Source organism: Centrocercus urophasianus, unplaced genomic scaffold, assembly GCF_019232065.1.
Source record: "Centrocercus urophasianus isolate 14NV4802_14NV808 unplaced genomic scaffold, USGS_Curo_1.0 seq_5, whole genome shotgun sequence".
NCBI lineage: Eukaryota > Metazoa > Chordata > Aves > Galliformes > Phasianidae > Centrocercus > Centrocercus urophasianus.
In genome coordinates, this window is record NW_024885088.1 from 5,100,008 (window position 1) to 5,120,902 (window position 20,895).

The window sequence follows — 20,895 nt, forward strand, 5'->3', positions numbered from 1 at the left end:
TGTGGGCTGATCTATCTATTTATTTATTTACTTTCCTCATGCATTCTCATTTTCCATTTCCTCTGAGCCTATAAATAGGTTGAAATGTGCAGGATATTAGATGAGAGCAAAATAAATATAATTCACAAGTTTAAAAAGAAATGATGCTTCATACATTTAAGGAATGGCTGAGCTTTGATCATCAATCAAAATGGCTGAGGATCTTTGCCCTGAAGTACTTCCTCCCCCCCAGTCCTAAAAAATTGTGGTATGGTTTTGGTTTGTTATTCCAGCTAATCAAATTACCACAGGTTATAGGCAGTGTGGAAGATGTTCTTATTTGCTGGCACTGAAGTGTCAAAGCAGAATCTCCATGCACAACAGTATTTTCATACCTGTAAGCATCTAATCTGTGAACCAAATAGCTCTTATTGCACTTTCTGTCCAATCTCAGCGGGAATTCTCATATACTTTAAATTAAAAAGGAGATAAAGAATCTTTTTTTTTTTTCAGTTTGTCTTTTAAGCAGGGTGGAAATAAAGCCGAAATTCATGGCAACACCTATTATTTTAGAGAGGTGTTATGATGATATGCACTTTCAGCAGAGCTGAGCTGTTTGTGGCTTTGAAGGACGTCTGTGTCCTAACCGCTGTGGTTTTGGCAGGTGCTTCTACTGCAAAGCCAGCCAAACCAAGAAAATTCTGCCCTAATACAGGTTGCTTTGCTTAACAAAATTTTTCATGTATTTGGACAACTCCTGTCTATGTCTGCAGGAGTTTTTGTTGGCATAGGATGTTCCTAAGCAGTGTATGGTGTTCTTACCTTTTTTAAGCATTTATGTGAAATATCTCACATGAAATATGTTCATTTGTCATCTTTCAGATGTATGGGTGTTGCTGAAAAGGCCGGTTTCATTGCCCCCCATGTATGCAGAGTGCCACTTCCTTACAAGCTTTCAAGCTTAGATAATTTCTCCCATTCTGCAAACTGAGTGCTGAGCTGCTTGAGTGTGCATTCCTTAACGCATTGCAGTGTAAAACTCCTGGCTTTGTACACAGTTATTTAAACTAAGGCCTCTGACTTGGTAAAAGAGAAATTGGAAGCATACCCTAGAACAGACAGAAGACAAGAATATAAGGTGATCAAAGATTAAGGATGGGTGGATAGTGATAGGGCAAGGGGGAATGGTTTTAAACTGAGACAGAGGAGGTTTAAGTTGGATAGTAGGAGGAAGTTTTTCACACAGAGGTTGGTGAACAGGTTGCCCAAGGAGGCTGTGGATGCCCCATCCCTGGAGGCATTCAAGGCCAGGCTGGATGTGGCTCTGGGCAGCCTTGGTCTGGTGGTTGGTGACCCTGCACACAGCAGGGGGTGGAAACTAAATGATGGTTGTGTTCAACGCAAGCCATTCTATGGTTCTGTGATTATTTAGTTCTCTCAAAGGCACAGAAGATTAATGTTAGTAAGAAGTACAACTTTTTAAAACGTAGAAGTGACTTACAAAGTGTGTATGCAATACTAGGAAAATAAAGCTGGACTGTTTTATACCCAGGTTTAAGTGAGTTGAGAATGAACTCTGTATATTGCTGCTAGTTATATTTAGCAGTGTGGTGGAGCTGCTACAAATGACTATGCCACGTACAATGTGCTGAAAAACTGAACTCAGAATGTGTATGCATGTGTGTGCTGAGTCTGTGTATATGTAGATCTCTAATTGTTTTTATCATCATCATTATTATTATTTAGTACTTTTGGTATATATTGCCCAGTGATTAAAAAAAAAAAAAGTATTTTAATTATGAAGGTGATTATACTGGGATAGAAGTCACATAAGAATAAATTCTATGCTGCAGGAAGATATCCACTCTAGGGTTGTTTATTGTGTTTGTAAGCATCTCACTTCAAGACCAGCTGTGGACAGGCAGACAGACATTACAACCTTTATTTGAAGCCCTAAAGCAAGAATTTCCATTATTTTTAATTGAGGCATGTAATACTTTTCCAGGTCTTACAGGACAGCTTCTCTCCAAAGCTGGTGATCATTGCAGACTATGAAGCTTATTTCAAACCTTTCTGTTGTTCTTGGATGCAGAACTGCTTGCAGTGCGTATGCTAATGGAAAGTGGCTTCTCCACTTCGGTGATAAACACAGTGCTTAGAGCTGGTGTCAATGCGTTGGTTCCCTCTTAAGGAAAACGAAGCAGGGAAGGGAAAATTAAAGAAACGTTCACTTATATCAGTGATATGTGATATGAGATATGTGAACTGAGTATTGCAGTTGTTTCACTTCTGTTTGTGATGTGTGTGAGGTTATTAGTGCACAATGGAGAAACAATTCCTAGAATGACAGCATGTGCAATGCTACTTTTTGTTCATCTCTTTATTGCAGAGCTGCCTTTTTTACAAGGGGATGAATTTTTTAACCAAATTGTATCACCTGTCAAGAGTTTTCATGTGATTCTTGGATACCTGCTACAGAGTCTTCGCTATCAGTTATTCAGTCCTGTTTTCTTCTCCCTTCAGCAGGTAAGCAAAATTTCCTGTAACACTATCTGCAGTGGGAAAATGTTTCCAGTTTCGGGCACCTTTTGTTGGACAGAGTAGAGTTAGCATCTCCCTTCCAATATGTCATGCAGATCCTACTGTGTTTCATTGTTGCTCAGATCAGTTTGTATGACAATGCAATTCTCTGTAATTTTTAACATCAGTTTGTGTCAGTCTCTCCATCGAGCTTTAGTGCAGCTTAAAAAATGGTTTGCATGAACTTTCTGTGGTGAATCTGCTTACAGCTGAATAAGGGCTATGAGAAAGAAGTATAGAAAATTGCTTGAATTTCTACTCTCTGAGAGGAGCCTCTAAAAAACTCCTTGGGAAAAAAGCCTTGAAGTAGAGAGCCAGCACGGGTGGTGCAAAAGATCTGGTGTTACCCACTGTGGTAACCTTGAGCTGAATGAGTCAGATCCTGCTCACCAAGAGCACAGTCAGACAAGCATTGCAGAAGCAGATTACACCGCCCCAGCTGCCTGTGCACTGAAGCATATGAGGAATTCCCAAATGACCTATATATGATTGATATATATATATATGTATGTGTGGGTGGGGTGAGAAGCAGCACCAAACAGCTGAGTAGTAGTAGTATCTTTAAACAGCTGCAGTTGTTTCTGCAGAGGTGCTTGGGCACGGCTGTCTCAGATTCCTTAATGATCAGTGCTAGACTTGGGTTTGCATTTGAGGATCAAAGTTTTTAGATAGGAAGGGAGACAGATTTATTGAAATGACTTTCAGTAAACATCAGTCATTAATGGAGAGCGTATATGGGAGTGTGTGTGTGTTTATGTGAAAGGAAAGTAAATGTTCTTGATCTGTCCTTGAGGTTCTGTTTTTCTTTAATACTATCATCACATATGGTAGCTTTTATTTTTTCAAAGCAGCTTTTAAATTTTCTTGGAAAGCAATCACCAGTTTCTTCCTGCAAAAAAAAGTTTTCTTTCTGATCATATATTTAGAGACTCATTTCCTCTTAGATAATTATTTAGTTTATCACTGAGCTGCAGGAGTTAAACTGCCATTACTTCAGGTTTTTGTTGTTTGTTTGTTTGTTTTTTCCCCCTTTTCTGTGATTTTTAAGCAAAGAAGTCTTTTCTAAAGGGTTTGCTCTTTAAAACTTCAATTCTGATTTATTGGGCAGTAATGCATACTTTCTTCTGAATTTATATCAAGCCCTAAGGGGTGGGAATGCCTACTCCATGCTGCTCCATTACAGTGGTAGCTGGATTTTGCTACAGTGATTACTTTTTCTTATTCTAGGCTATCAGGGTTACATGGTTATGATTCCTCCTGCAGCTCTGCTGGGAATTTGTGCCCTAGTCATTGTAGCCCACAGCAGAATTTAGCTTCATCTGTAAACTGGATACAGATGGTAGGACACTCAGAGCCAGGCTGGATGTGGCTCTGGGCAGCCTGGTCTAGTAGTTGGCAATCCTGCACATAGCAGGGGGGTTGAAACTAGATGATCATTGTGGTCTTTTTCAACTGAGGCCATTCTATCATTTTATGATAAAAGGTAGATAAATCGTTTTCCCTCATGTTGCACCTGTTTTTCAAGGATTTCCAGGGTGTTTTTACCTATACCTAGAGAAGAAAATCAGGGGCACAAATAGCAGAGAGGACAACCTGGCAGCTGTGATAGATCCCAGGCCACGAAAAGTGTGGGTGTGGGTATTACTCTGAATTTCTATGGAAAAGAGAAGTATCAGGGTACCACTTGGTCATTACCTATGCCCATGTTATTTCAAATGTGCTCAGGAAATCTCTGCTTCGGCACTTTGCATCCTTCTCAAAAACAAGTACCCACATCTGCTGTGTACTAAGCTAATAATCTACCAACTAATCTGTTATTAAACATAAGTTTTCCCATAAGCATCTCCAGACGTTGCTCCTAGGAGGTTTCAGTCATTGCAAGCAGAACTAAACACTGACCTCATGCTTCATTGATATATTTTTTAAAAAAATTGCAGCAAACACTCCATCTTTGGTTTGTTCATTGCTAAACTTCTTTTTCTTGCTATTGTAAACATCTGCATCTCAGAACAAACAATTGGACATGCACATGGCTCCTGTTTCTAGTAGAGCATTTGCAGTTTTTTTTCTGCTGTAAACTGTTTATAAAGCACTGTGTAATCTGTAACCTTACTGTGATGGACAGGTTGATTGGAGTTCCTGCCATGCAAGGCAATATAGACACAGTGCCTCGAGCAAATCACCAGCACCCTGAGAGAATGTTTGCTAACTGAAGTACCAGTGCTTCATGAAAAAACAGTCCCTGTCTACTGCAAACCTAATGTTTTATAACCACTTACTTTTTTTTCACTGCAAAAGCCATAACTTCTCACTTGCTGGCAGTGTACTAGACTTTAAGTGATGCATATGGCTTTAAGTGTGGCATTGTATTCCAGTTTGATATTTCAACAGCATGCGTATTTTCACAGCTGTATTTACTATTTACTCTTACTTGTGGTATAATTTAAATGTCTTAGGATTCTGGTTATGTTTTTTCAGTGACTATAGGAAGTACATACGTAACGTTTCAGAACCCCATCAGTTTACATCTGCAGGCCATGGCCATTGTAAATGTTTGTGCATTCGTTTAACTTTCTGGATGTGTACAGTCCCATAGGAGCCAATGGAAGTATCCCATGCTTCAAATTCATCATGTGCAGAAATCTTGACATGACAGGCCTAATCAGAAACAGGAAGATCATGTGCTTACAAGGAGAGAGAAACCAGTCCTTTCATAATTAGTATAACGAGAAGTTCCTAGGAAAGTTGTAGCTTTGTTTGCACCCTTTATTTTCGCTCCTCTTTCAATAGAAAGAGGAGACCTGGCATTATTTTCATTTATTATTTAATTCTTGTCCGCCCCCTGAGCAGGTGCTGCACTCAGCTTAAATCTTCCCTAAAAATCTTAGCCGATTCCCTCTCCAGAAGATTCTCTTTAATAGTAATCACAACTGGCTGGCTGTCCTCTCTGTTCAGTCTGTCCCATGAAGGCTTATGTACTTGACCCTTTTCTCTGTATCTTGTGATACCTTTGATCAGTCTCAACAGCAGACTCCCCTGGAAATACACCTAATTTAATATTTCCCTTTTCAAAACACCAGTTGAGCCTGTAAACAAAAGATAGTTCCCTAAGGTCTCTTCATCCAGGGTTGGAGCATGTACTCAAGGAAGTGAAGCATTCATTAAACGGGAGCCAAATTATTTACACTTGTTTCCTAATCAATGAGGCAGTAAGAGACTGGGAGTGAAATTCACCTCCTCTAATTTGATATATTTACAGCTTGGAATACCATATCTGTACCTGAATGATTCGCTTTACATTCTCTTTGCAGTCAGTGGAGAGAACAGGCACTTCCAGAGCATGTCCTAGCGCAGTAGTTTCATTCAGCTCCATAGAATGTGTTGACATGCAGCACACGTATGTCCAGTTTTCTCCAGCATCTGTAAAAAATGCAGTCTGCATTTCTCTCCTGTGAATGTTACCAAAGTTACCTCGTTTACTACTAGCTTATTTTGAATGAGCTTAATAATTGCAAAGGCCAAGCTGCAGGAATTCACCTTTATCGGAGAGCTTCTTATTCACACCTTGCAGTTGTGACCTCCAGGTTACTACGCTGCTGTCACTGCAGCCCTGAGTGTCCCATCTCTTTTCCAGAGCTCCTGTGGAAAGCTTACAAGGAAGAAATGATCTCAAATGTTATTCCTGATTTTCTTTCTTTTCTTTATTCACCATCTCAGTAAAAAACAGATAGTAGTAAAGTGCAGATAAATGCACAAATATTCAATCTATTGATTTATCTATCTAACTGTATCTAAAATAACAGCATCACCTATGTAGCAGCTGAAATCTTACATTTATTACCTTTAGTTCTGCTTTAAGTAAAGAGAGAAGAAAATAGTAACTTTCGTTCCTCTTTTTTTCCTGAAATCCACACAAATGCAACTCAGACTACTTCAGTAGAGGGCAGATCACCTCACTGAGGTTTGAATAATATTCCAAAAGCTAAATCAGGAGGATTGTTAAAATCAGTCAAATGATTTGAGCCTGTAAATTATTATTAATTTGATTTCTTTAGAACTTTGTTGTTTCTGAGTTGAGTTGGGACTTCAACTATTTCAGCATTTGACTTTGACGAGATAGCAGTTCTTAATAAAATAGTAGAAATATGTAGATAAATGCAAGTGATTACTTGTCATGTTTTCATCAAGCATCTTAACTAGGATTTAACACAATAACTGGTAACAAAATTTTAGGTCCTCTCATAGAGAAAGACAGGTACACAGCATTAAGGATTCATCCTTAAGATATTTAGAACCGTGTACTTTTTTTTTCATTGCTACTGAGTTCTTAAAGTATTGTTGGAAGGCATTTTGCCTTTTCAAAAATTCTTTTAAAACATTTGAACCAAGATGATTTTCTGTTGAAAGCATGGGTAGGAAGCAGCGTATTACAGTAAATGAATACAGAAGAAGTTCTGTTTTATTCCGGCAGAATAAGTTTAGATATGTTTACATTTCAAATGACATGATAAATTCTTGTACTAAACAAAGCAAGAAAATTCAAGTGAAGTAAATGAACCAAAAACCTGGCTTTGAACAGCTATTCATTTCAGTCAGAGCTAAAAGTTCAATTCTGGATGCTCTCATTCCTCCATAGCTGAAGGCTAATATGGATTGATTTTGTGTATGAAGTGATCCAACCCTCCCTTCTGTGTCCTCTGTTCTTCCAGTCTCCAAAACTAGCTGGCTGTTAATGCTGCATAGACAAATAAATACTGCAGAAAGAAACACAACCTTTTTTTTTTTTTTAAATAAACAAACAGGAAAAATTACAAGTTTTATTTTCTTACCTTGAGTTCATCAACCAAATTAAACGGGTTGCTTTAAAATTGATGCAAAGTAGTGGTATCCTTACAGATTTTCTAATTACACTCAGCTGTGACTACAGTTCCACCTGCCCAGTGGGAACAAAATATATTTTTTGCTTAATTTTTTTCTTGGTTTCGTTGGTAATTCACTCCCTAGAAGAAAGTACCCTTTTTAGGAGGGAGAGAACTCAGTGGTTTCATGACCTTTTATTCCTCAGAAGAAATGGGTGAATTCACTTGGAATAAATACAAACCAAGCCAAAACATTGTGCAGGAAAATTTAAATCCAAATCTGACCTTTCTGAGATTCAGAATGAAAAGAAAAGGCGGAGGGGAAAGGTTGCCTCCATTTATCTTCTGTCTGGTGTCCTACAGTTTGCAAGTACAAAAATACCACAGCACGGACTAAACCTTTATGGATGTGTGTTGTGGCAGAAACCAGATGAAGAGCAAAAATTGAAGGTTTACTGACAGCAAGCTTGCTCCCCCAGCCTTTGTGCAGGCAGAGCTGCCAGGGCTTTCCCTGGATGATTTGACAAAGAGGATTGAAGAGCCTGTGTGGCCACTTCTGAGGCTTCCTAGCAGGTCAAAGACTGTTGCCCTGATGGTGAGTGGGCTGGATCAAGAAAAGCAGTTTTTAAGAAAGCATAACAGTATACTGCCCTCCAAGTTCAGTGCTGAGATGTGGGGAATAGAGCAAAAGCAAGATGTAGTGAAGGGGGTGTTCACTGGAGAGCGGCCTGCAATTTCTGTGCCCACCAAAAATGGAGTGACACATGGAAGCAGTGAGCACAGCTGCCATCCCAGCTGCTTTGCTTTTGCCTTTGCTACCCCTTTCCAGGAGCCCAGCAAAGCATTAGTTGCCTCTGATCAACTGTAAATGTGATCAAGAGGTAGTCACCCCTTCAGTCAGGAGGCTACATGCTGCTTCCCAGTGGGCTGCACAGCCAGCCTTGCTGTGATGGTCATGGTGGGCTGGGGCCCTGTCTGGCATTTTGTAGCACTGCCTATCCTGCGCAGCGTTCTGCTGCCTGGCAAAGTGCACTGGACTGTAGTTTTATGCACCTGCATCTGGGCCCACTGGATTGCAATGCTTGGAGATGCACTGCTGAGGAGATATCCCAGCCTAACGGCATTGTGCCTTTGGGTCTTCAGGTACTGTCATGCTGAAGCATGGCAGGCAGCTTTGTGGGCTTGGGCTAACATAAGAGAGCTTGTGATTTCGTAGGTGTAAAAGGTGGCTGAGGCTGCAGTTTCTCAGTGAGGGAAAGCTCTGTGCATCTTCCTCTAGGCTTCCCCTCTGCAATTGATGTTTCTTGCCTTGAAAATGTCGGCTTGGTGGCATCTGGTGTCTGACTATTTCCAAAGACCAGAATATCTTAAAAGAAACTGAGATGCAGGTTTGAATGTGGAGCTGACCACAACTCCATTCATGAGAAGTCTTCAATTTATCCTTCTTTCCATTGATGTTCCCAAAATGAAGCATTTTTCACAGGAAAAGATTGAAGCAACTGCTGGCTGCAAGCCCAGCACCACTTGGCCTAGGATTTTCTGCATGAAGGAGCCGTGCATCCTAGGAGTGCGTCCCAGGCCTTTCAGAACTGGGATCCCAGCTATCTGGCAAAGTGTCTATGAGCAGTGCTTGAAATAACTACTTCCAGCTTTCTGCTTAGGAGTTGGGAGCTCAGTCTGTGTGGGCTTCCAAGCTGCTGGCCCTATAGCAGCAAGCCTGATGGCTCAGGCATTTATGTGATGAAGGCCTTTTGTATCCTTGCTGTTTCCATGGCCGAGTATCTCAGTCTGCAGGGACTATTTCAGCGTGTGTATATGAAAAGAATGCCCAGGGTCACTATTTTTGAGTTCCTCATGAAAGCTGTACCACACTAAACAGTACAGAGCCCAATACACAGCCACATGTTACATTCTGTTATCTCTAAAAACTGGCAGATTTTCTTTTAAAAAATATATTCTTGTGATCCCAATGGAGAAAGATCAGTTTTCTGTAAGAATCCTTTGTACTGAAGACTAGGCTTTTGTGACTTCTACAGGGCTGTGAGTTTTGTTCCAGAGAGCTATAGTACCATTAAAGTAACAGCCACACAGTACCACTGGAGTCAGAGATCCTCTGAATTTGCAGAGTTGTCTCTTGCATTGCTCAGTGCTGGAGCGACCTTCCTGACTTATGCACAGGAGGTGGCAGTAATCTCAAGGCACGCTTCTTGTTTCCAGCCATGCTTACATTCTCATACACTAATTGTGAAGCCAGGATATCACTTGTAACTAACTGCTGGCCAGCAGTGCAGTTTATTAGGAACTCAGCAGGTTACCGGAGTGGGTTCTTTGTCTTGGTGACCTTCCAAGGCAATCAGAGCCCTCTTGGAAGACCTTGAATAAAAAAAATATTTGGGTATAAGAGAAATAGCCCCGCGCAGCACACAGTTCCGATCTCCCAGGGTTCACAGATTTGGAAGGTACTGTACCATATATAACTGTAGATGACAGCACTGAGATACTGTAGCTGCTGGATCAAGGTCATGGTGTTCTGGGATCCAATTAAAATTATGCAAGATAAGCAATTTAGGAAAGAATTCATATAGAGTTTAGGAAGAAAAAAATTCATGTACGTTATGAGCTCAGTTACTTTGTAAGATTAAGTTTTTGCTATCTCATGATCTTGTAATAAAAGCACAAAGTATTTTAAACGCTTGATTTGCTCATTGATCAAGGTTCTGAAGACCTCAGTTTCTAAATCACAACTACAAGGCTGTCTGCATTTAACAGTCAAGCTGTGTGTTTGCCTCGCAGTTCATATCAATTGTGTGATGTATGCTGTTTGCAGTGATTTGTGAATTTGGTGAGTGGGCAACAGTGAAACCTGGCATGGGCACGTCTGCTCTTTGGAAGCCCACCACATGCCTGGAGGGGATGTGAATGGAATGCCATACTGGCACAGGTCCTGTAACCAAGAGCATATGACCACTGTGCTCTTTTGGATTGCAACATTACCTTTAGTTCCCCAAACCTACATGGAGATAATGAGGAATAATATGAGCTGAACTGCCTGCTTATGGGATGCTTCATATTTTAGAAGAGGGCGTAGTGGGCTTATTCCTATTCCAATTGTCTCCTAATTTCAATCTCCTGAAGGACTAGGATAGAAGATGTAGCTATCTTCTGTATTTTAAGAACTGATTATGTTGTTGTGCTTAGTAAACTGAAAATTTCTGTCGTCAAAGGGGAAGAGATTTCATGGATGCTTTAAGCAAAGGTGTTTATCTAAGTATTGCTAGATTCATGAGACAGCTGAAGACTCATTTGCAAGGACTGTGTTAGTAGCACCATTTCAGTCTCCCTTCTTTTTCCCCTGTCTGTATTAAAACTTTTCCTGAGGAGTTAGCTAACCAAGAAAGCAGGGACCATGACGACAAAGGATGATGGAGAAACAGGAAGGGAAAAAGGTAGGCACAATCAATGAGCAAGTTAAGAAATGTCTAGTAGATGTGGGAGGACATGGATGTTTGCTGTAGTTCAGGTGGTCCTTTGCTCACAATGTAGGTCTCTGTTTCTGCTAAGAAAGTCTCCTAAGATCATTCTAGCTGCTCAAACTGTGAAGGGAATGCTTAGGAAGCTGGCCCTGATTTGCTGTGGTTTGTAGTGATTATGGTCGTCCTTAGCTGCAGTAAGTTGGTGTATCTCTAAGGCAGGCGGTGCCTGTGGGTAGGGTCTGAAGTTCTGCAGGATGAACTGTGCTTGGAGGTGTTGCTGCAGAAGTCGCAAGGGGGACAGGTCACCTCTTTCTAGCAGAATCCAGAAAGGTTCCTCCTTCTTCTGCTTGCTTAGGAAGGATATACTGTTGTCCAGCATTTCTTCTTTCTATCAGTGTAAAGTACAAAGACACCTTGTGTGTGCATGCCCCATGTGCAGCTGATAGAGCAGAAACACCAGCACTCTCTGACGGGCGGCACTGGTGGTCGCAGCAGTTCAGGAGGGCACAGGAAGTCTTTCAGAGGCTTAGGGGGCCCAGTAAGCTCAGTTGTGCCCTATAAATCAGCGCTCGGCTGTGATGAGGGCAGAGGTAAAAGAAACGGCCAGCAAAGCAGATGATGTCCTATGACCAGTCTCAAAAATGCCAGGTAGAAACTGCCCTTGAGAGTTCCTTTATCTCCAGGGGCTGCAAAATGAGTGGGATGGAGGGGGTGGGGTGTAAATAGACCCTATGTGGTTTTATACTGTCCTTATATTTATTCTCTTTATTCTTTGTTTTCTGACGATAGAGGCGCTTTATGTGGCTATTGTAGCAAAGGAACTGATGAGTCATAAGGTTCGTTTTTCCTTCCACTCTTCGTCCTTTTCCTGACATCCTCATCTCCCTCTGCCCTTCCATGCTGTGCCTTTAAGAAGAGTGGTTTTTCCAAAGACTAATTCCTGAGCTTTGGCATGTGCTTAGGCATGCCCCAACTTTTGTGGTGTGCTTTATGAAAAACTGCAGTGGGGAGCTTTTTAACTCCTTGCTGCCATAGGTGTGCTTTTCCTCTTTGTTCTTTGCTTGCAGAGCATGCACTGTTCAGCGTTTCTGTAACGATTTCTGTGCTCTTCCCCAAAAGGGAAGGGGATATATATGCATACACATATAAATATACGTATATATTTTTTCTCCAGTTAAAATTTGTATTTATTCAGTCGCTTTTTACATGCCAAGGCTGTGCTGAATAAAGCTGACATGGCAGATTCTCTTCCTCAATTATGTCCCCACGCTTGCACCATTCCTTCCGCAGTGCTAACCTGTCAGCAGAACAGCTGACCCACAGTGGTAACAGCATTGGCAGCTTTATTAAGGATTTTATATATTGTGAATTTCCTAGGGTCCCTGCTCATGAACATTATTTTTTGTTTTTCTTTCCCATCTCATAGCAGTCCATAGGAAACTTGTGAGAAGCCAGCAAGATTGTATTGTAGAAACTGGTATAATGTTAAGTAAATACAATGTAGGGTTTTTTTTTTCTTTTTTTAGACAAATCTCATTTTTTGAAACTGTTTGGAGGAGGTCTGCCTGGAATTTTGCTGACAGTTTCAAGGCCCCAGCTCCCAAAGGATTAGTGCAGGCGTTACAGGCACATCAGCAGTAACTGCAGAGTTATGCAGGATCATTATACGTAAACAATATATACTGGTGTTGTTTGAGGACTGCAGGCGGTTCCAGGCAAGCAGTGTTGTTGCCCTGCAGGATGCCTGACTTCATCTCAGGCTCCTTGGAAACAGAGGGATGTACCACAGTCACCCATGGGATGTGGGACCCCATATGAAAGAAAGCAGTTCTGAGTAGAGACAGGCCTGGTTTGATGGGGAGATGCTGGAAGGGTGGGAGCAGGTGCTGGCGCTGGGTCTTCTGCTGCACTGAGGTAGCTGTGGGACTTTGTTGAAATCACTTAACCTTTGTGCCGCAAGCTTCTTGCAAGTAAAATGACATTAGCACAGGGTACCGTGTACAGAGATTAACCAAATTAATGGAATAGTGCTTTAGAGCCTCGGCTCTACAAGTGTGCTGAGCCAAGTTGTTCTTTTTAAGAAGCTTGTTACCGAGCCCATGGAGGGCCTCTGCCTGCCAGCCTCCCCCTCCCAGCCACCCTGGTCAGGGCTCTCAGCCCTCTTGGGGGACAATAGTGAGTGCTCTCTGCCATTCATCCCCTCAGTCACTGGGCTGTGATTACTTCACCAGTGACTCCAGAGGAGCAGCTGCCTACAGGCCCCATTGAAGAGTACTGCATCACACTCTGGCCACCCTGACCCTGCAGCATCCCCTGGGAAATGTGCTGGAACAAGCACTTCAAACACCAGGCTCCCTTGGCATCTCTGCTGCCAGCTCTCTGGGTAGCCTTGCACTTCACCTTTTTCCTCTTCACTGGGAATACCAAAGTGCGGATCCTGTGTTCTGCCTTAGTACCCCAGAGCTCTTCAGGCTGAATTAATGAATGCCATGAAGTCCATGATGTGCCAGGACGTACAGCAAAATGTAAATGTGAAGTAGTGCTTTGTAATTATGGGTGAGGTAACCCTTGTTGAGAGTGATTCGTTTTATCATAAGTCAACATTTGATCAGGTGGAGTCATAGGAAGGAGCAGGAAGCATAGACCAAGCCTGCCCTCTTCTACCTTTGTCAGAAATGTTTCAGGAAACCGGAATGCTGCTTTTCCCTTGTGCTGTGTGCTTGCTAGATGCTGAGTCCAGTACTGGCTAAGGATGGGGTGGCATGAAAACAGTCTGAGTGCTGTGTATGTTTCAACATACAGAGGGAAAAAAGATTTTTTTTGACAGGACAAGGAGGAATGGTTTTAAACTAAGACAAAGGAGGTTTAGGTTAGATATTAGAAGGAAGTTTTTCACACAGAGGGTGGTGACACACTGGAACAGGTTGCCCAAGGAGGCTGTGGATGCCCCATCGCTGGAGGCATTCAAGGCTGGATGTGGCTCTGGCAGCCCCATCTATTGAATGGTGACCCTGCTCATAGCAGGGGGGTTGAAACTAGATGGTCTTTGAGGTCCTTTTTAACCCAGGCCATTCTATCATTCTATGATGATTCTATGATTTTTCTTCTCTTGGGACTTGGTGCTTTATGAGGAAGCCAAGCACTGCTCTTTGCAGTGCTGGCTGGCGCATCCAGCATAACAGCTCTTTGGATTTGATCAATTTATGAAGTGGAGGATTTTGAGAGGAAAAAAAGGCAGATGAAATATTATTATGTAGCTGCTGGCGTGCTGGCATCGTTAGGGTGCAGTACACAAAAACTTCAGTATTGCCAAGGAAAGAAAGAGTTAAAAAAAATGCAGAGGTTTAATTCAGGATAATAACATTTGCAAGGCCTGTCGAATTGACAGCACGTGAGCAACACAAAAGCAACCAAGCTAGGTGGAAAATGAAATTAGATGGAATCCTATTGCCAGAGGTTTGTCTAACTTGTGTCCCTTAAAGGAGGAGGTGCACTTTTATCGGAAGCTTCACCTCCAGGCTGGTCTCACTGGCTGTGTTGTCCACAGAAATTGGATGCCCTTCATCCGCTGTGAACAAAGCACTGTTCTGCTGTGTCTACTTTTGGTGGCTGATTTGTCTCATTCCTCAGAATACAGCAGTGTATTGTTGTGTTTGTTTCCCTTAGTGGCTGTGTACACAGTAGATTGTTGTTTGTCTGAGGGATTCACACATCTGGAAGAGACCAGGAATAGCAGTGCCTTTGTCCATAAGTCAGATTTGGAGCTGGAGGTCCCTTCCAAAATGCAAAGTTACGTATTGTCTGCTGCAGTGCTTGTTTGTGTACTCAGATTTTTGGATTGGAAAGGGCAATGAGTATTAGCACTGAGCCAAACAGTGGATACTATTACTACTACTAAAACTAGTGCAAGGTAAAAAATATATATATTTTTTTTTCCTGTGCAATTCAGCTACTACTTCCCACAAAGGTACTACCAAATATAATTTTGGGAAGTAGATATTGATACACAAGAAGCTTGGCTGAGTTTTGGTGAGTAGCGAAAGAAATTAGCTATTACTGAGATATTTCAATAACTGATGCAGAGAGGGCAGATCTCATGGTTGAAAAAACAAATCAGTTCTCCTGTTATATCATCCTTGAGATACAATTTGAGCACAAAAAAATCTACTTGTAGCCTGGATCTAGACAGTAAGTTATCACAGATGAAAACAGAAAAGGAGAAGACAAGTCCTTCTGTACTGCAGCCCTCTTCTCTGCCAGGCTGAGCCCTCACAGCTCTGACCAGATGCTTTGCAGTGACAGGAGTGGTCGTTGCACTGCAGCTCACTCTTGTTGCAGCCTGCATACTTTCTGAGGGAGCTGTCGCGGTCCTGTTAGCTCCTTCCCCACTGGGGAGTGAGGCTGTCCTGGGCACAGAGCAGAACCTGGAGTGAGCAGCAGCAAACTGAGCGAGGTGGGATCTTGTAGCAGCATAGCCTCAGCCCCAGTGCTCTGAGAGATTTCTCCTTTGAACATAAGGCACTTAGGGCTTCTAAAGGAGCTTGCTATGCCCCAAGTCATGCAGTTGCTACATTATTCTACAAAGAGACAGAAAGACCAGCCATCAGACTCACCAAAAACTCCTCAAAAGGGCAAAACCACACTTCCAGTTTCCGTCCTGCCGCTGTTCTGTGAGATATGAGCGCTCTTGGTGCCGCGGTACTGTGTGTATGTCTGTACGAGTGAGGCAGCGAGAGCACATGAGTGCAGTGTTGTAACATGGCAGGGCACAGGCAGTTATGAAACTTTCCAATAAACTCTCTGCGCGTCAGTATTGGTTGCTTGGGTGTTTTTTTTTTTACTTTGTTTTTTTTTTTTTTTTTTGTGTGTGTGTGTCTGTTGCCTCCAGTTTCATTTCCATCACGATCTCAGAGAGGCGGGCTCAGCAGAGCTAGCAGGGCTGGGCCCCAGGGGAACGCAGGTCCCGGGGCAGGTGGAGCGCCCCAGGGCTCTGGGCCCTGGCTCTGGAGTGGGAGCAGCCCTGTGCTGGGGGCTGGGGGCTATAGGGGCCCCTTCAAAGTGCCTGAGCCGCAGCCGGGAGCTCGGCTTTTGTTTTTTAAAAGGACTGGAGAAATTATTAACCACAATTCATGACGTCAGAGTTGATCTGATTAAAGGTTTGTTTTCTTGCTGGCAGAGGTGTGCTCCGTAGAGACTGGTTCTCTCTTCTTTTTTTTTTAAGTTTCTTTTTTGAACAGCAAACGGAGGGAACTGCTCGCATTGCTGCTGCTGCTGCTGCTCCAGCTGCGCGTGTGTGTGTGTAAACAGGATGGTGTATCTGTAGCTGCCACGCGCAAACACACATTTGACCATGAGGACTCTTCGCAGGTTGAAGTTCATGAGTTCGCCCAGCCTCAGTGATCTGGGCAAGAGAGAGCAGGCAGCCTTGGATGAGCGGGGGACCCAGCAGCGACGGGCCTGCTCCAACGCTACCTGGAACAGGTAAGCTCCTGCACCATGTCCTGCCACCCCCGGGCTGCCCCGTGCTTGCCAAGAAGGCACAGGCAGCCTGGCTTGCTGACACCCTGAATGGGTGAGAGCTAGCTGGGCTCTGCCTTGGTGCATTCCATGGATATGTGCTTCAGCGAAAGGCCAGAGTAGCTTGTATTCACCTTGCTGTTAGACTTTCTTTGCAGGCTGATAGCAAGCAGTGCTTCCTGCAGATGGTTCAGCCCCTCTGTTGTGACAGGCAAGGACTCGTTGCAAAAGATCTGGCTGCATGTAGGTCCTTGAGTCCATCTGGATATTCTCATTCAAAGTGGATTTGGTTTATTTTACTCAAAATTTATATATATATATATATATATATATATATATATATATACACACAATTAATACAATTCATATATATACATTCATATATATATAAACAATTGTATATATACATTATATGCAAAAATATATTTACAATTATTAAAATTCATATATATGTTATTTTTATCCACATGACTGTACTGTTGATGGTTGATGCAGATTTGCTGAAATACTCAATTTATTCACTTCAGTGCACAAAGTTGTTTGTGTTTGTTTCTGTTTGCATGTGTGTTTGTGCACATGCATTTTGGGCAAGGAAAAACAGTCCTTGGTTGTGTTCTTATACATTTGAATTTTATTACTGTTTGGTAAAAAAGAAAATCGCAAACATTCAAACATATGATCTTGAATGAGCCACTGAGCAGAGATTCAATGAATAAAGAATGAAGTGACACTGAAAGATGAGTCTAAGCCTCTGAGTCCTGAGGACTGTGTCACTGCATGGAAAGTTTCACTCATGTTTTATAATTGTCTGGAGGTCACGGAAAGAAAAATAGTGGAGAACTATAGACACATTTTTAAAGGTATTTCAGTTTTAAGCAATTATAATAAGATTTTAAAATATCTCTCATCCCTCTCACCCATTGCTGTGTATTCATACTTGGATTATGAATTGGCTGTCTGCTGTCAGAGCACAGTGAGCACTGAAACTGTATGATAACAGAAGAGGCTGGGTACCTGCTCAGAAATACGTGCTGTTTGAATATCAGAGATGCTTCCCGTGTCCTGATGGTGGTGGTACTCAGGGAGGAGTCAGCAGGGAGGGGAGGTGCTGCTTGGTGTGAGCGAGGTGTCTGTGAGCAGCTGTGCCACTACTGTGTGTGAACCCTGCCCAGGCTGGCTTTCTGCTGGGGCTGCCTTTCCCCATGCACTGGTGGCTGTGCCATGTGTCCCCACGGTTTGGTGGCGTGAGACTTGAGACATCTGGTGCTGCCCTGCAAACCAAGTGGGCATCTCCATGTCTGCACTAGCAGCTCCCTGGAGCTGTGACGAGATACAGATGGTGAGCAGGTTGTGCTGCAGGGACGAAGGGGAGAGCCTTTAATTCTGATGCAATAGCACACCCCAACAAAGAGCTAGCATGAACAGATTGCCTGTGCTGCTGCGCTCTGTGCAGTACTGAGTGTGAGATCTTGCTGATCAAGGAAGTCAGGACACACCAGAAGAGTTTGCCCCTCTCGCCAGTCCTGGTTGTGCTATATTTAAATGCATTGTCGGTTCTTGTTTCTTGGCAGCAGCTTTGTCTGGGCGTGCCATGCAGGTATCTGCTTTGGAGAGAGGTATTGTACCCAGTGCATCAAAATGGTTTTAGGGAGAGGGAAAGCACAGCCCCATGGCAGGCCCTTCCCTGCATGGGACTGGTGGTGTTGTGCTTTGAGGTGGAGCAAGTCCAAGCTGCAGTCACAGTGCTGAGACTTTCTGTGGACTACTGCTTAGTCACAGTGGGCCATCTCTGCCAAGGACCTGCAGCCCCTCTTCTGCCATCAGGCTTTGTGTCACAGCAGTATGGCTGCCCAGAGACATCCCCTCTGCTGCCTCTCAGCACAGAGACTGCTGCCTTCTGAGGCCTAATGATAGGGCTTGCAAGGGGAAACACAGTGCCTGTTGTGGGAAAGGACAATTTCTTCCTCCGTAATACCTTTCCATCACCTGCAAACAGAAGTGCTGTAAAAATTCTTGGCACTGCTAGATCAAGAGAAATTGGTGATGAGCTGCAAATCAGGCTTTATATCACAGCTTCTTCTGAACCTGCGTTTCCACGAACCGCAGAAGATCAGTGCATCAGCTCACAGGTCGCATGTTAACTAGCAACCCGCAGCAACATAGTGGAACAATGCAGTTTCATTACAGCTCACAGAATTTGCATTGGATTAAAATAGCTTAGATTTTTTCACTAGAATTGTCTTCAATTCCTTCCCCCACTCCCCGCCCTCTTCTGCTTCAGGCAAAAACTGAGAGCTGAGTGCTGACTAAACCAATCGGACCAAGAAACCCAGAGTTTGTAATCCTGAGCTTGCTGCTGGGGCAAATAAAATCCAGAAAGTTTTTCTTTCTGAGCAAGCCAGCACAGACTGCCCAGATAAGGCTGATGCTGCCCAGGTTCTGCTGTGGATAAATCTCCAGTGGAAGGTGCTTCTGTCCTCTTGCTGTGTGAAAATGGGGAAGTTAAGGGGAATAAGGTGAAGGAGTAGGTAGTGATGGAAAGGCAAAGAGCACAAAGATGAGATGCTTGTTATGGCAGTGATGCCAGCAGTAAAGCCAAGCAGACATGCAGAATCAGAGTTTTATGGTTTGGGGTAATTTTTATAGGGTTGTAATGTGTGCAGTAACTTCTTGTAAAGTAATTTTTACAGTCACAGGAACCATATTTCATCTCCTACTTAAACATGAGTGGTTTTTTTTTTTTTCCGGATCATAGTGAGGCTTCTCTAGTGGAGAAAACATTCCAGACCTATTCCATATTCAATAGATACAGTTTGTATGGTAATAGATGCATTCATATATATCTACTATTTCTACGGGGAAAATTTCCTTCTTCCAGTATTTAGTATTTATTTAGAAATATTGTGAGATATTCATGCCTGTGTGAGGAGGACTGGCTTCTTTTTCCTCTCCCTTCAGTGGGAGTCCTCTGGAGAGCACTTACTTACATGGGTGAGAGCCAGAGGCAAGCTGCAGGGTGGGGAAGGGGGCAGGGGACTTCCCACTTGGCCATACCACCATCACACTAGTGCAGCATGCCGAGCCTTGACTGCTGCTCTAGGAACTGGTGGTGGGAGCTGCTTCCCAGAGCTCTCCAGACTCATCTGTACTTGTTTGAATGCAGGTATGATCGGAAGAGTTTCCATAATCTTACACTCCATAAAATATGAAATCTTGGTACACCTCAGGGAAGTCACTTCACCTGTCTTTCTCAACTTCTTCATAAGTCAAAGTAGTATTTAGAGTTGGTGAAGTTGGGGAACTAATGTCTCCAAAACTCTTTGAAGACAGTTTCACAGACCAGCTTACTTTCAGTTGTGTGATGCAGTGCATAATTACAGCCTATCCCTCTTTGCAGATTGCTTTACCTTGGCTAGAAATTTGAGAAACATCAGTGAACTAGCAGCTGCAATGTTACTTTGACAAGGACAAAGCCTGTGGAGTTCCAGCTGGACTGAAGCTATTCTGAAAGTGGGATTGTCCAGGTTGAATTAAGCTAATTCAGAAAAATGAGTCTATCTTCTGGAGCAGGGGTTGTCCTCAAAGAATTGTATCAGGTTCATCATTGCAAATTAGCTATTTGGAATACTGTCCAAAGGAAAAGGAGCCCTCAGTCATTTATTCCCTTTCAAAAACATTGCATTTAACTCTCTGGTGCTAGCAAAGAGTGATTATTTATGTGATGTTGTTTACATTCACCAATTTCACCTAAAGAAATTTGCAGACCCTGAATAAAAAATACAGTGATATTTTTACACACACTGCTTGCATATGACAGTAATGAATGCTTTAGAGAACAAAAATCACCTGTGTGCTTTGCACAAGTAAAATGTTGGGCCACACCACATGCTTTGCTAGGCGGTCCCAACCTGGGACTGTGATCTGGTTGGACCAAACAGGCAGTCGGATTTTGCAGTTGTTTCTCAGCTCTGCAGGCAAACTGCTTCTGATCTGATAGAGTCAAAGAATCACAGAATTGTAGGGGCTGGAGATCATTTAGTCCATCCCCTCTGTTTTGAATATCTCCAGAGAAGGAGACTGTGACCTCTCTGAGAAGTGTGCTCTGTCACCCTCAAAGTAAAGAATTTTTTCCTCAAGTTCAGATGGAACTTCCTGTGGTCCAGTTTGTGTCCATTGCCCTTTATTCTTTTGCTGGGCATTGCTAAATAGAACCTGGCCCATCCATTTGACTCCCACAGTTTAGATATTTATAAATATTGGTAAGATCTCAGTCTCCTCCAGACTGAACAGTCCCAGGGCTCTCAGCCTTTCCTCATAAGGCAGATGCTCTAGACTCCTAGTGTTCTTTGTGACCCTCCGTGGGACTCTCTCTCAAAATTCCCTATCTTTGTTGAACTGGGGAGCCCAAACCTGGACACAGCATTTCAGATGTAGCCTCATCAGGGTAGAGTAGAAGGAAAAGATCACCTCCCTTGACTTGCTGGTCA

At 42.9% G+C, this 20,895-nt stretch overlaps 1 protein-coding gene across 5 annotated transcripts in view; it reads left to right on the forward strand.

Annotated features, from left to right (window-relative positions):
- Positions 1 to 20,895, forward strand: part of PRR5 (proline rich 5) — an 85,958-nt gene that overhangs the window by 19,606 nt on the left and 45,457 nt on the right. For 2 of the 5 annotated variants that reach the window (XM_042834982.1, XM_042834981.1), the window contains exons 2-3: positions 2,369 to 2,505; positions 16,259 to 16,372. In XM_042834982.1, coding sequence (XP_042690916.1) covers positions 16,269 to 16,372 — 104 coding nt within the window. In that variant the 5' untranslated portion in view covers positions 2,369 to 2,505; positions 16,259 to 16,268. The other 3 variants (XM_042834983.1, XM_042834984.1, XM_042834980.1) reach the window with 3 other exon arrangements.